The sequence below is a fragment of the Ptychodera flava genome, chromosome 20 (genome assembly GCF_041260155.1).
Source record: "Ptychodera flava strain L36383 chromosome 20, AS_Pfla_20210202, whole genome shotgun sequence".
Classification (NCBI taxonomy): domain Eukaryota; kingdom Metazoa; phylum Hemichordata; class Enteropneusta; family Ptychoderidae; genus Ptychodera; species Ptychodera flava.
In genome coordinates this window covers 26704950-26721985 of record NC_091947.1, presented here as the reverse complement: position 1 = coordinate 26721985, position 17036 = coordinate 26704950, and the positions used below count along the sequence as shown (strand labels likewise).

The following is a 17036-nucleotide window of genomic DNA, read 5'->3' as shown; positions in this document are numbered from 1 at the left end:
ATCCTTAAAGGTTACTTTTCTATAACTTTTTCAGTTCTGCATGTAAGCACTAAAGTGCAGCATCAGAATAATTGATAAATATCAAGTAAAAGTACGTTTAGAAATTTCAGTGAAAGTTTCCAAGTAACCATTAAACAAGCATGGCAGTCACATTTTGTAGGTACTACAAATGCCATATTTTTAGGCAGCAAGTTATGACGAACTGAAGGAGTCATTCTCTGAAAATACTTAGAATGCAAATTTCTTTTGTCATTTCCATTGGAAAAAATCAGTATCCTTTTGTTTCAAAAAACAGGTGCAACTGGTCTCCCTACTTTCCATCACATTATTCTGTATGGCCGAAGACACAATCAGTGGAAAATTTTACAAAAATGCTATCTCCTCTCTCAATCTTGCATAATTGTCCAAATCGTTTAAAATGAGGATTGAAAAGAATTGTGTCCTTAAAAGTACGTTTTCAGAATTTTTACAGCTAGTCTATGAATTTGTCTACACATGGGAGACCTGGTAGACTTCTCTGGGTAATCTCTGAGGATACAAATTGCAATGAATTATGGGAAATTTACAGTACTGCAATAAATGCAATCCACTGTAGAAAAGTGCATATGGGATAGCATCACTACATTCAAGGTACCTGTAAAATCAATACTGCAATGTTCTTGCCACTGCAGTACATCATGTATTTATGCCAATGCAGAGATCATGATGCACTGACAACAGAAGAGACTTGTGTTCATTATTAAATTAATGCTCGTCTCTCTCTAGATGTGGTTGAACACAACTCTTCCCACCGCCAGATTTTCAGTTGTATGGCTGGCAATGAAACAAACCACAATCTACGTACAAAATGAAGACAACACTCAATAGTTGTAGATAAAGAATTTTCTTCTTTTTTTATTTCCTCCAAAAGGGGCTACACTGATAACTTTGACAGGATATACACACAATACTGAGTAAATGACGAACAGAATTTACAATAAGTAGCTAATCAAGTCCCCGGTGGCAACATTGAAAAACATTGGGTCAGCAGTAAAAATTACTGGTACAGTGTATCGTTTTTTGTTGTCAAAACATGTTTGTATCTGCTATGGGTAGTTGTCACAGCGAAATTCTAAATATCAAAACTCGAAAAAGTGCAGTTTTCACTAGGCAATTTGAATTAGACTACCTAACAGCCCCTTGTCGGCTACACACAGCTGCCCTCTCCTGATTTTGAGCTCATGCAGCCCAGCTCAGTGAGCTGGCTTAGCCTGAATTTGGCTTGAAGCTGGCCCGACCATATCATCTGAGGGCACATTGGGTAGGTAAGGGATAAGAAGCTGTGTGTGGTGAACCAGGGACTCTGAGTGAGTCTAAATTTGAAGGTGTTCACATCAAGTTTGTTGAGCAAATGTCTACCTTAACCCTTTGACACGTGGAGATTTATCCTGGACATCGGGTCAAATGATGAACAAATCTTTCACGGAGAAGTATTTGCACTTTTAACTAGCAATATCAGAAACTAAATTTTAACTTTTATCGCCATGTCCATTACTACCACTTTGTCTTGCAGACAGCGAACAACACATGCACTATTTCTGAGAGCATGAAAGAATACAATACAGTAATTTTGCAGGTTTGAATCAAAAGTCTCATTAATTGTATTATCAATAATCCCTCACACCCCTACACTATTGTACAGAAGCCTACGCTTTGGATTAAAATAACGGACGGTTGGATAAGTAGTTTGAGTCTTGCAGAGGGGAGGTTGCGATGGACAAATAAAGCCTAACTAATATTTCTCCAAACTGACTGGATCGGAATAGGTAGCACTGACAGTACTAGAATGACAATTTGCAAATTATTCTGACATGGTTTTATAGTTTTGAAAGATGCAGTAGCTGCATGTACATTTCACTGACAAATGTTTGTTTCATCGAAATATAAACTAAGCCACCCAAAAGTTGCCACAGCCCTCAAAAAGACATGGAATGATACAAGTTTGACTGAAATAAAAAGTAAACATTTCGGTACAGGAATGGCCGCCACTAATGGATATACACAGTTAAATGAATTATAGAAATTGATTACTTTGGAGAAATTTTAAGTTGTGACCAAAATATCACATCTGTCTGTGTAGTTTTGGATCAGACTTCTCATTTAAGTTCAATGGGAGAAGTAGAGCGTACCAGATCAAACGAAGCATGTGTACAACAACTTGGACATTTCTACAATGAAAGTTTGGCAACAAACAAAAGTTTTGGACGGGATGGGACGCACAGAAAAGCACAGATTTTACCCGAAAGACCACTTGGACATAACAGGAGATGCAAAAAATCATGACAAGCAGGAACTAAAGTTTCATTCCAACTTGGAGTCTACTAGCATCTACAGTTGTTCTGAATTTTAATCAGTGTCTGTCAAAATACTGTGGATGGACTGTTCAGAGCTGATATGGATTCTACATCTGAGGAACTGTGAAAATGCACTCACAGGCAAGGTGATACAATGTATGCTGATAATAATGCTCTACGCAAGGTTAACTTTAAGTATTTTACACAGAACAATCTGAAGGTAAGTAGATATCACTGAAGAAGACACCCCACCTCATTTGATAAAAGTACACAGTTGCTTTCAAGAAAGCAAGAACAGGTAGAATTTGAAGTTTTCTAAACCCTTTCACCACAATGGTTTCTTCCAAACCAATTGTATCAGTGGTTGAGTGTGGACCTGTGACAGGTAATTAGGGGAGTGAACAGGTTAAACCATAGACAGTGGAAGCAAGACTGCTGTCCATGCGTGAACCAGTAATTATGTTTATCAGTACAGAATTTGGAATCATCCTCTGTAATTTGTCATACAGATTGCAGACAAAGTGGTCTTGCTTTGCTGCAAGAAGTATTACTTATCAGGCTGACCAATTACTGGTTGGTAGTGTTTGCGGTTTTAAATTACTAGTTGGTAGTGTTTGACGTTCAAAATTACTGGTTGGTAGTGTTGAGGTCAAAGTTCAAAATTTACATATATCTGAAAAATTTACATTCATCGTTAGATTTGGTTTCGACACTGAGGTGGCGAATCCTAAGTGTACATAAACAGAAGGGATGACAACACAATACATGCATTTGCCCCTTAGGTAAAATCAGTATAAGTATCCAATACATGCTAGAAATCATATTACATTTAAAAACATGTTAACTCAGAAATCTCGACATACAATACTAATATGAATGGCTTTTTGCCATTCTTTTCTTTTTAGAATTTTCTTCATATGTGATATGCTGAAAACATTTGTACTTATACAAATTTGCAGTAAATGTTATTTGTGTGTGTGTGTGTGTGTGTGTGTGTCTATGACTATGTCTGTTGTGTTCTCTGCTGCTCATGAAACAAGCAACTTTTATACCAAACAGAAGCAGATTTTTGACAGCAGACACCAGTCCCTAGGCAAAAATATCTGAAAATAGACAAAGGAAACACTCATTTTCTTTCCGATCTAGCAAAGCTACACATCACATATTTTGAGGTGAAGCTGTTGAGAATGTACGTTCGGCTAAAGTAGATTTCTTCTGCGTAGAAAATTTGATCACTATATGCGGGGAAACGTTCATTTCAAGTTCACATCTCATAATTCATTTGAGATGACTAGTCATTGAGGTTAATTTTTTTTAAATTTCAAATTTGGCCTATACTTGCATAGCAATATTACATGTAATTGTTAGCGTATTCTTATTAGTCTTATATGGTCTGACCATTGAACTTGATAAGCAGTCAATTTTTAAGCCTTCAAACACCACGAATATTTGGAAACTGCCTTTTTTGGAACTTGGCAGTATGACATGTATGTGCGAATCTTTTAAAACTATGAAAACTGACGCAATGTCACTATCACTTTTGCACAAGGTATGACGAGCATTGTATATATTTAGCTGTGAAAGGGGGTAGGTGGCTGGGGGAGGGGGGGATAGGCAGACTTCACTGAAAGGCTGTAGTTCATCGGTGATGTTATGGTTTTTACTTCTTCTTCACATTCTTCAGCACCCAGTTCATTCCATCCTGAAAGTGAACAAAAAAGAGGTTAACTTTGTACATTAGATCTACATAATACTTGTGGCAAGTGTGCAAAAAAGCAATGGAAGTTTCTTTGAATTTTAGAAACTTCACTGCAGGAAGTGACCAGTATTGCAATTGCCCCCCCCCCCCCCCCCCCCCCCCCCCCCCCCCCCCCCAATCACCTACAACGGGTCACCAGTACAAAAGAAAATTTCAGTGTGTTTTTTAAATGTACATAGGAAAGGTTGCCACCTTTGATAACTGATCTCCCTCGCTAGCATGTAGGACAAGTCAATCAGATCTACAGTAACCATAGTGTCTGACTTCATAACCCTGCATGGAAATTGACACGTCTTGATTCATGATAAGGTCACAGCGATGTCACAATCTGCAAGCTATGTCATGACCTGTTTATTTTTTTTCAGGACCCTTACGGTGCAAAAGACTACTTATACATGTGTCAGATTACTGCTCTTATTTTTCAGGTCAGAGACTACACACTACATAATGACACTTCCTTTGGAATCAAATACGATGGCAGGTCTATTGCATATAAATCTTCTCAGCCAACTTGTGTAAATTTCTTAATCCACACATGAAACTGACAACTGTTTATCAACAAATATCCTGATAACATGACAGAGCTGATGGTTATATGGTCTGCTATATTGCACAAGAAAGACAATAGTAGTGATTATCAATTTTCACATGTTGATATCTTCCTCCAGAGCTTGTCTTATTGTCTCCTTGTGAATGAATTGTTGCAATCAATTAACTCACAGACTGAAAGGAATGCTAAGTAAATGATTAATAAAGCTTTGCATACTACAAATCTTGAGCAGGGGGCTACTACAACCAGCACAAGGCATCAATCGTAGTCACATTCAGGTGTATGGACGGGACATGAACTATATTTTCCCCCGAGAAACAACAAGGGCAAGTTTACTTCTTTCCCCGGTACTTCTTCCCCATTTTCCGATACACAGGTCCGCTCTGCCATCAAAAACTATGGGACTGGGCCAAATCACATTGGGTAACAAGGGGTGATTCTCTCACTGGTATTGGATTTTGGCACTACATAAACTTTGCCGAGTGATTGATTTATTGATTGATTGATGATCCTCTCACCTGCACACCCTCCCCATTTGTCGCTGAACATGCCTGTATCTGCCAGATCCTATCTCGTATTGTGTGAAGATTTAAACCCTCGGCGATTTCTGATGCTGGGGCAGCGCTGAATAGATCCTGCTTGTTTGCAAATATGAGTAACGGCACTCCGCTCAGTTTTTCTTCTTCTAAAAGTTCTGCTAATTCCTGGAAATCAACAGAAAAATTTTGATGATTGTTGTTCATGGTTCACTTTAACATATACATATATGCATTTTTACGGTAAGCATAATTTGTTCAATTTAGGACTACTTATGCATGCAGATAATTTTACAGACTATGAAGATATTCCGATTTCTTTGCAACTTTATAAGCTCAGCTAGTAAGAGTTGTTTTGTACATACGGTGGATTAGGGTGAACCTTAATAGATACATAGTATTTATAAAAGGTGGGGGTTTAAAGAAATATGCAAACTGGTTCTTCATTGGGAGTAATATGAGTTATGTCAAACGAAACTATCATGGACTCCTAATATAGTCACAGTTATCTTGGTCATGTTGAAAACAGAGTGAGTCAGCAAAAAGAATGTCTGAATGGCAGAATTCCAGTATTGCACAATTTTGTAAAATCAATGTCATAGTCATAGTCTTGTTTCTGGTAAAATGAAACCCACGAAAATGAATCTTGTCGTATAAAATATTGTGAACATCGAGAGCACTTGTTTCATATGCAAAAACTTTTTCAAGAATATCACCAATTCACCGATATTCCAATCCAAAATAGACAACAAACACTATACTGCCATGTTTGACAAGTAGTAGCAGAGGCTATGTCAATAAACATTAGTGTGTAAATGACAGCATTGTTTTGGAATTAGCATGTGTAATATCACTGACAATGTGGCTTTGTAAATACCATTCAATCACGGGCATTGGAAGTAAAAAAATAGCGTCAATGACACTGTAGCTCCCATCCTGGACTATTTAGTGTTTGTTCTCTGGTCAGATATTTGAACATGTGTGAAAGGGATAAAGTGCATGAAGTGAAAATACTTAAATGTAATGTACTGGAGACAGTGAAATATGTTTAATGTATTTATTCAGAATATAAAATGGAAAAAATACAGAATTAGAAATATCGAATACTGTGATACAACCATTAACTAAACAAGTCATTGACAATGACAGTCCCTACTTGTAATAGGAGTATTAGTCTTGATGGGGCAGGGAAATGTGGTCATTAAGAAGTATCACTGGAGTGTATATGTTGAGATCTATGGGCAAATAGGTCTATGTCGTTGTTCCCAATTTGAAACACATGAGGCATGTCTTAAGTTATGGTTCTAAATCGGGAAAAAAGATCAGACCTCTAGCAGTATTGGCCAGCAAGAAATACATATGCGCATAATAAATGAGGTACAAGATGTGACATCTTAAGGTCTAATATCCTATCAAAATGGAGGGTATAGAACTTGTGGTTACTGAATATGCATATATATGTATAATCAAGGTCAAAGGTCATGGAGGTCACATGACATTTTGAAAAAAAAATTATATTGCTAATTAATCCCTATATGCCAAAAAATCAGACCTCTAGCTCTATTTGCTTGCCCAGATTAGATGTGTGCAAAATTAATGAGGTAAAGCATGTGTTGTCATAAGGTCTCCCATCCTACTAAATACAAAGGACATAGCACTTGTAGTTACTTATTTATTGACATAAACATATATTTTAGGTAAAAGGTCATCAAGGTCACATGACATTTGGTCAAAAAATTTCTCTCCTATAGTTATCCCTATATACCAAAAATCAGACATCCAGCTCTATTGGCTTGCTCAGAATGAGATATGTGCATAATTAATGAGCTACAATATGTGGCATCATAAGGTATCCAATCATACCAGATATGAAGGGTGTAGCACTTGTGGTTACTGAGTTATGGACAAATATGTATATTTGAGGTCAAAGGTCACCGAGGTCACATTACATTTTGTCAAAAAAAATTCTCTCCTACAGTTATCCCTATATATCAAAAATCAGACCTCTGGCTCTATTGGCTTGCTCAAAATTAGATATGAACATAAATAATGAGGTACAATATATGGCATCATAAGGTGTCCCATCATACTATACAAGAAGGGTGTAGCACTTGTGGTTACTGAGTTATGGACAAATATGTATATTTGAGGTCAAAGGTCACCGAAGTCATGTCACATTTTGTCAAAAAAATTGTATTGCTAGGTTATCCCTATATACCAAATATAGTTATCAAAACAAACCACCAATTGTATGAAACATGGGCCTAAATACAGACAGACTGACATTCACAGACTGGCACAGAGTGATGACATTTACCCCAAGTGTGCCTTGGCCCATGGAGAGTGATAAAGATATAACAAAAAGCTGAATGTAATGATAAAATAGTTAAGTATAGGCCTACAGACACTGAGGGTGAATATGTTACAGCAATTTGATTAGTTTCTTTTCGTTTTCTACTTCTGTGATAATTTTTAAGACAATCAAACTGCAAGGCAGTTTTCATATTTCATTGACATAATTTAATTTAATATTTAATATTTAATTATTTTATATAATTTAATTGACATACATGTTATCTTTTACAAGCACACAGCAAACTGTTCTTGATTTTTCATTTACAATATTTGACATGGACTGAAATACATAACATGCACCCAATGTTTACACTTTGCCCATACACCAGATACATGGAGAAATTTCAACATACAATCATCAACTCAGAAACCCTACAGGAAAAAGTAAACATTGTTTTCTTCCAGAACAGCTGGTATATCCACATCTGGAGCAACTTACAAACTTAACCAATTACACAAGGATGATGACACAAGAGATAAAGTTAAACTGTGGTGAACTTGACTATTCCTTTCAAATCCTTACCTAACTTGATTGACATTTTAAACTAAATACACTGCATGTTTAATGGCACACAAAATACATCAGGGGTGTACCATTTGATAAAAGGGGGTTGTCTGGAAGATTGATGAGGAACATCTCTTTTATCCGATACACTGTACATTCTTCTTTTCCCACTATCCCACCTTTTCTTTTTGACAAACCTTCTGTGGCTGATTTTTTTATTGACATTTGTTTGGATTTTTTTCAAAATCTGCCAGGACCTCAGGACCCCCCTCCATCACTCTTTAACATTGAAAAAAATTTTGAATATATTTGTTGGAAACCAAACCTGCTGAAATCACCTCAGCTATGTTTCTCATTATTTTTTACCGCATTTCAACACCAAGTACAGTTTACCATTTCAAATGCTTACTGAATCACAACATTATCTTAAACATAGGGCCAATGTCCCTGAAGCTACTATAGACATGGATACAAAATTAAGTATTTCCTGACTGTATGAAATCATCTCACTAAGGTCATCCTAGGGACCTGTTAACCAAATATTAAAGCTGTCTGACCAGCGGTTTTGAAAAAAACAAGCGACCAATAGTCGACAGAGCTCTGCTGTGTTATGTAGAGAGCAACTTTTTGTGACATATGTATTGATGAAGATGGTTGAGATCTTTGATAGCTCATTTCAGGATGGCCTGACCTAAAATGGCAACATTAGCTGCAAAAATACAAAATTGATGATTTCATCATAATTATGTATAAAAATGTATACCAAATATCAAAGCTATCACATGAGTAACTTTTGAGAAACAAATATTTTGACCAAAAATGGCAAAAATTGACCCAAAAATACAAAAATTGAAGATTTCATCAAATTCACTATATCACACTAGGAGAACCCCCAGGAACCTGTATACCAAATATCAAAGGCATCAGACAAGTAGTTTTTTGAGAAACACATTTTTTGACCAAAAATGGCAAAAATTGCACCAAAAATACAAAATTGCAGATTTCATCATATATTCTATATATCATATTTAGTTTATCTGTAGGAACCTGTATACCAAATATCAAAGCTGTCAGACAAGCGGTTTTGATGAAATAAATTTTTGACCAAAAATGACAAAAAAATTCCTTAAAAATACAGATTTTCATATTTCATCACAATTTGAACAAATCCAATTTGGGTTATCCCTAGGGACCTGTATATCAAATATCAAAGCTGTCTGACCAGCGGTTCATGAAGAAGAAGATTTTTTACCAAAAATGCCTTTTTTGGCACTAATTTGTATATTTTCAACAAAATCAAAAAATCAAAAAAAAGCATAATTATTTCAGGTCAGCCCAAAGTACTTACATGCTAATTTTTCATGTAATCTGCTCAGTGGTTATTGAGATTTTCAATTTTGACTGTTTTTACATTTTTTCACTTAATTTGCATATTTTTGGCAATGACAACTTCATTTGAACAAAATCTCATCTACAGCCCATCATCCATGTACACACCAAATATCAAGATGAAATGTGCAGCGGTTTTGGAGTTTTTGATGTTGACGGACAGACATACAGACATACAGACATACATACATACAGACATTTCCCTAGCCTATAAGAATAGCTTCCATTGCCATATATACATATGGCTATGGGAGCTAAAAAAACCTTTATTGAAGGAGCTACTATCCTATCTCAAATGTGCCCAGCCTTACATAAAGTATGAGTGAACAGACATGATTTGTTTGAAGTAATTGAAATTTTATTGACAAGCACAGTGACCGATTTTTGTCAAATTTTGACCGCGTACTTCACTGTTGGTGAAATTAAATTGACTTTTAGAATTGTATTGCCATTGATCATTTATTCACATATCTGTTAAAATGTATAAATGTGAAGTTGATCACAATGTGACATGCTATATTAATCAGAATGAACAATAAGAGGGAAATCACTGTACATGTAAATCACCATACATTTTTGTTATGCCAGAGACTCTTACTACCTTCAATACGAAGGAAACACTGTAAAACAATTATATAGTCAGTCAGTTTCTGTTAAGTTCAGCTTGAAACGGTTACTGATAATGTCTGACACTGAAAAAACAAGATGGCTGTGACAACACAGTTTCACAGATCAAAACTGATTTTGTTCTGCATTGCTGAGCTAAATATGCATTAAAATTTAGGACCTAATGCACATTCTCTCTTCATTTTTTTGTCAGAACTTTGAAACCATTAAAAAATACATGCGTAAGGCACAGAAAAGAAAATTTACGTGCCTTCAGATGTAACATACTATCTCTAGCTGTGACTCAGACCTCATTAGTTCTATTCAAAATGATAAAGGTAAGACCACTTACTGTTCCCGTTTCTTCAAACCTCTTTCTATCTGCACTATCAATTACATATATGAGAATATCTGTATTTTCAAAGTAATTTTTCCAGTAGGGACGAATTTTTCTTTGACCTGGGAGAAAAAAAGAGAACACCAGGGATGATATATAACAAATTGTTTTATCATATGGAGATCTTACAATTTACAACTTACATCTCAGCTAGTGTCCTTAAACACTTAAAAGCCATCCTTCACACATATCTTCCCATGGTATTGGCTTTTTGTTTTCCAGTGACATTGATCACACAATCTCTTTGAATTTTTCTTTACCCTCGGGATTTTGGTTGAAATTAATAATATATGCCACTAAAAGCATGATAATAAATATTCAAGAGGCAATAGCAGTAAATTTTTAAAATACATTTTCATTATTTTTGACGTAGAAAACAAAAATAATTACATTACATTTTCTTTCCCTTCCTCTTTTCTGTGTTGAAAAATGTACCATAATACAAGCCTTGTCATCACAATGCATTTAAAGGGAAACCTAAGTCCAGCGACTTTGACAGTTAATCCCTTCCAAAATCACCCTTGAGTAAAATGCAGCTCAAATTTGCAACATAATTGCACGCGCTGACGACTACGGCGCGACGAAAAGAGAAGTTCAAGTAGACGACATTTATGGAAATGAGCCCGGAATACCATTGGCGCGAAAGGGCTCATGGGAGAAGCGTGCGTGATGTCATCGGCGATACAGACGATTGTAGCTTGCAGCTGGAGGAGTACTGTGAACAGTTCAGCGCGTTCGTAAGACGACTCTGGAGAGTTCGGACAGCAATATTTCTGACATCGAGTATTACTTTTCCCCGACTAAAATCAAACCATACTAATTTGAACCTGTCCAAGATATGTAATAATTAGAAAGCATCTCAAAACGTCGTTCATATCTCGGTTGCTTGCGTTTTGTCTATCAGTGATTCAGCGGAGGGAGTCACTGTGCTTGTAGAGACCCCGAACTGGATTGGAGAGACTGGGTGACCCTGCGATCCTTCAACGCTACGTTTCTAAAACAGAGTTTTCTGTATCAGTCGCTTAAAATTAATTTTTGGTTCGTGAATGATACGGAATGATTGACTGATTGTATGTGTTACCGTGTAAGTCGAGCTTGGCCAGATCTTTAAGGTTGCGAAATCTCCGATATGTAGGCCTATCAGAAAATATTTATTCGCGATTTGACAAATCTATTATAGTGTTGTCTGTTTTTCGAAGCTGGTGTCAAACTTAGGAAGTCGGACTTACTCAGATCTACAAAGTGATGAAATCGCCGATATAATGAATATTTGCCCGCTATTTAAAAAAATAGTATCGTCTTAAAGCTTGTTGTAAGGAATGTGCTTCATACAAGACCAGCCCAAACTCCCGATGATTTCCGATATGTCCTCTGTTCAAGTCCCGATCGCCAGGTAAAAATGTTTACATGTAAAGAATGTAATTTGTGCAAGGGCCTCCCGAGTCCCGATGATATCCGATCAGCCCTCTCGACGAAGTCCCGAGGGACATTTAATGAAAAAAAATGCTTTACATGTAAAACAATGTATTTCGTGCTTTAATAAATCTAATAATATAAAACATACAGTATTCTTGACTTCCGGCCATGGATGCTATTTTTGAACTAAGAGTCGGACAGAGGTATTCGGGTGGTCAGATCTGTTAGGTGGTGAAATCTCTGATATACATCGGATATTTACCCACGATTTGACAAAGTATCGTCTGGTATCAGAGTTAAAGTCCAAAGTCGCCGATATTTATCGGATAAATATCCGTGATTTCGTAGACCCGGCATGCCAACACCATACAGTGCAAGTAAATCTAGGATCGTCTGGTATCGATATTGATATTTATCGGGTAAATATAATATCGGCGGTTTCTCACACCCGGCGTGCCGATACACAGTAGGCAAAAAGTCATTCCAATATCTTGTAATATCAATATTACCAGGTATAGTCCCGAAATTGCCTATATTTATTGGTTATATATCGGAGATTTGGCAGACCCGGGATGTCAAGATAAGAGACGCTTTGTGTAGTTTCGTCTTCGGATTTTAGAGTCCCGAAATCGCCAATATTAATATTTATCTGGTTAAAACCGGCGATAGTAGGCTGACTCAGCATGTCAAGATACGAACCGCATTGTGTAGTATCGTCTTGTATCGGTATCAGAATCCCGAAATCCCTTATAAAACAATTATCCTGAAAGAATTAGAACATAACGTTGTATCTTTTACAGATTTTTAAACTCGCCGGACTTTCTTTAGCCACTGTCTTCGAAAAAGCTGTTCTGTGGGAAGACGGTAAAAGCTGACTCCGTTTGTTCTTTCCTGAGTGATTTTTGCACTCAACCGAACAACAGTTAACTATTTTTTATGCTACTGAGCATTAAAGAGTCTTAACGTGCAGAACTGCACTCCTTCAGTCATAGACTCCAATGCTTTGGTAGGCTGTCACACACGTTCGTGTATCGCCGATGACGTCACGCACGCTCCTCCCATGAGCACTTTCGCGCCCATGGGATTCCGAGCTCATTTCCATAAATGTCGTCTACTTCAATGTCTCTTTTCGTCGCTCCGTAGTCGTCGGCGCGTGCAATTATGTTACACATTTGAGCTGCATTTTATTCAAGGGTGATTTTGGAAGGGATAAACGGTCAATGTCGCTGGACTTAGGTTTCCCTTTAAGTCATTTGTGACAATATGATTAACAATTAGCAAAATTGAAGTCTTTTGAGGACTAGTACGTGTAAAATACATTATCACGCATGGAACACACCATTAAGTGCGGGACATTGCATTGTATGTAGAATTTGACATTGATTAATTGTTTGATTGGATTGTGTCAGCAAGACACATGTAAAATTAACTGCCTGACACTCTTTGTTCAGGTGTTGTCAGATGCTAAGCGTGCACTCTGCTAAGCTGAAACTTGTACTGTATTTCCTGTTTTTGTTCCATCTATAAAACACTGTTTCTTGGGCGACTCCAAAAATCATGCTGAAATTCCAGGCGTAATGCTAAATATTATTGTTAGCAACTGAATCTTAGATGGGAGTAGAATTTAGTTGTCTATAAATAGCATTGCAGTGGCAAATTAACATTGCAATTGTTATACAATTACAATTTTGGGTGTTTAACCTTGTGTGGGGGAAAAACACAGGGTTGCAACACATCCCAAATTTGATATTTCTACACCTTTTGAGCAACACTTAAATTTATGGAAAGTTACTGCCAGTCAAACTGAAAAAGACATTGTAATGAAACAATGTAGGAAGAATTTAAGGCTCCATTAGCTGTTTTTGATGTATTTTCCAGTATTCTTGTTCTGTCTGTAAGTATAGTTTCTTGTCTTACCTATGTCAAGTCAAAATGAGTACTCAACATGTCAATACAGACTGTTCACATGGCTCTACCTAATTTGATATTGTTTTGTTGGGAAAATGTGTTCTTTTGTGCCATTATTAACATATGTATAGATTACACCAAAAACATAGGGGTGGCCCGTCCCTTAAAATCCCATTGTGGAGAACCTTGCACTACAATTGCATATTGCACAAACTGTTTTTTATTTTAACAATATGGCTGATACAAATATATGTAAAAGCACTTCAGGGAGAAGAAAATTTATCAGCTAGATCACATTCATAAAAATTAATATCAAAAGTTAATGAAATCAAATTCAGAAGAATGATTATTTAAAAAAATATTTAGATCAGTAGACCTGCCTCTGGTATAAATATGTAATTTCATATTACATATCTGACCAAGTATAGCCCTCAAATGAACACGCCATTCCATAGAAACACTTGACTGAACGTAGACTATACACTGACATACGTTCTGTCATAGAATAACTAAATCAAAACAATTTTTTGAATAATGAACATTTTTGATCATATCTAAAACCCAACTCTTTATGACAGGAAAAAATATTAGGTTATTGGAAGGACTTCAGACTGTTAGGAATTTTTAGAAATACATGAATAAAACTGTACAGGAAATTATCTATTTGAAACTGTAATCAGAGAAATATCCATGAACATTGATTAGCAATGTTGTCCATTGCATGAGAAAAGAGTCAGGTAATTGAGTGGTGGACATATTTAGAAATGCAGTTGTTATAAAACCTAACAGTGTATATCTGTTTTGAGAATTCAAAGAGGAAGTTGCATGTACAATGGCAATTGACACACTTTAATCACTAGAACTACTGGCCTTATTCAGGTAAAGCTGGTAGCCACCAGCTGTAGCATATTCTTGCAAGAATTATTTTGATGAAACTTATCTTGATATAGAATGCACAATAATTTTTTCTATTGTTATGTCTTGTTTGTTTCTGAACATTGCTGTTAGATACAGTACATATTATAGCACAGATGAAAAATGAAACTCCTCCATTTTCTTACATTTGGCTTTTGTTGGAATATTGAATAGTTTATAAAGGGTGAATTTTATTCACAATTAACAATATTTGTCTGCATGTACTTTGAAATGCCGAATCAACCTTGAAAACTCACCATCAAAAAGGATTACAAAGAAACATGTTGTATTCAGAAAGTACATGTTCTTGACTACAACAACATCACACATATATACAGTTTATGGCATCATTTGCAGAAAAAGGCATAAGAGCTGAAGCATGCTGTAGTATTGACAAAATTAAAAGCAGACTTCTTACCTCCGATGTCCCATACATTGAGTTTAAACCCAGATGATTGTACGCTTTTGATATTAAATCCCTGTGTCGGTGTTATATGGCTAATATCTTCCGATGCTAGTTTTTTTAACAAGGTGGTTTTGCCAGCATTGTCTAAGCCAAGGAGCAGAATCCGCAGTTCCCTGTCGGGCGCACTCTTTAACTTTCTTAGAATTGCTAATAGTCCCTGTGGAAAGAGGCAGAGATGGATGTTGTTAATGGCGTGGTGGCTGGTTGACGAAGATTTAAAAATCTTAGTCATGATCACAGTTCATGATTGCATGATCTGTGATGGGCATTGGATGTGTATTGATATCCTCAGCCATGGAAGATGGAGAAAAAAAAATAATTACACAGTTTGTATAGTATTTGTCATGACAATGGACCTCATTACGAGATAGGAACTGCCCCGTAGCCTCTACCACTGATAAAAAAGAATGTGCTAAGTAACACATTCTGTTATCTTTCCTGTGCGTGTACTTTTGATCTCACGCATTCATAGACATTGACTTACACACACTGGTATGCCCACCCTGTCAAAAGTATTTGGCAATACTGCTGATGACATGTGCTAGAGTAGACAAGAGCTAAAAACCTCTCCCTATCCCTTTAAATGTAAATGGGACAGAACAGGAATATTAAATAATTACAAGGAATATACAAGAATTTCTGAAATTTAATAATAAACATGAATTTCTGGCAGACAATATGTATGTAGGCAGCCGTACACTACACAGATTGAATAGAACTATTTCAAATATTGGGGAAAAAACAGCTGATGAAATAAATTATTCTCGTTTTCTGTAGATGATGAGAAGTATGCTGACCAATTCAACATTATGACCAATTATGATTCTATATTCGGAAAATTGAATACACTGCTTGATCAAGTAAGCTTCGGATGGAATTATGCTATTGAAATGATATTATTCTTAAGTTGTCAAAATTAAATGAGTTACTTTACTGAAGTACAGCTTGAGTCTGATGCTTTGAATCACAGCTACTGTGATACAATGTCAAGATCAAGATTAGGCCACTTTGTTTGATGACATTCACATCCACAATCATTATCATAGTATCATCTCAATCTAAACTTGCCATGCTTAGAATTCCATAGTTTACACAATAAATATATAAACAATGCATACAGTAAGAAATACTTGTAAATGACTTATATAAAGAGCTTGATACAAACTTGTACTGATAATATGGCCAAGGTTAGTTGACTTAAAATTGTGCAAACTAGATGGAGAGGATAATTTTTGTTTGAGAAGACCACAATGGCAGTGTTATGATACAAAAGTAGACAGGTACAAGGTCTGCTGTGTTTTGCAGCCAGTATTTGTTAATAGATAGTAGAGGGGGGAAATCTTTCCCTCTCTTCTGCCTATGATTTGCAACATCATTAAAATGATAGACTTCTGGCACTGTTTCTCTTTAAATATCAGACCGTCTACCAACAGCCATTGAACTATTGCATCATGAGCGATCTCAGTAACTTAGTTGACTGCCCTGATCTAGCCATCTAGATCTGGGAATAATCAAAGAATTGTCTGTTAAACGTGCAATTTGAGTGAAATTTTGAACATTTCTGTCGATTCGTTTCCCCGTAGACCCTAATGTCTAAGGTTTCCATCTGCAATAAAATTGAATGAGTAGAGTTTGTGTTCACCTATCTTCATCAGGATGTTCTTCAGCTTGTCAGAAAGAATTTAAACAATGCGGAACCATGGAAAACAAAATCAACAAACCATGTAGTGTTTACTGTTGTTTGTATACCAATGGTTGTGGTAGCGGCGGTGGCAGATGTGCGTTCCAATGAAAACATTAAATGTGCAATTATGATGCAAAATATAATGCAAAACCGGTGACTGAGTCTAAAAAATTATGGTGAATGTCAAGATAGGTGAGAAAATTCACACGGTCTCGCA

General features: G+C 36.2%; 1 protein-coding gene across 1 annotated transcript in view; it reads right to left on the bottom strand.

Annotated features, from left to right (window-relative positions):
• Positions 1 to 867: 867 nt before the first annotated feature.
• Positions 868 to 17036, bottom strand: part of LOC139120446 (ADP-ribosylation factor-like protein 3) — a 16636-nt gene continuing 467 nt past the window's right edge. Inside the window, exons 2-5 of the mRNA XM_070684856.1 lie at positions 15088 to 15292; positions 10386 to 10492; positions 5161 to 5346; positions 868 to 4035 (exon numbers count right to left, since the gene is read on the bottom strand). Coding sequence (XP_070540957.1) covers positions 3994 to 4035; positions 5161 to 5346; positions 10386 to 10492; positions 15088 to 15292 — 540 coding nt within the window. The 3' untranslated portion in view covers positions 868 to 3993. The remainder of the gene's footprint in view (positions 4036 to 5160; positions 5347 to 10385; positions 10493 to 15087; positions 15293 to 17036) is intronic.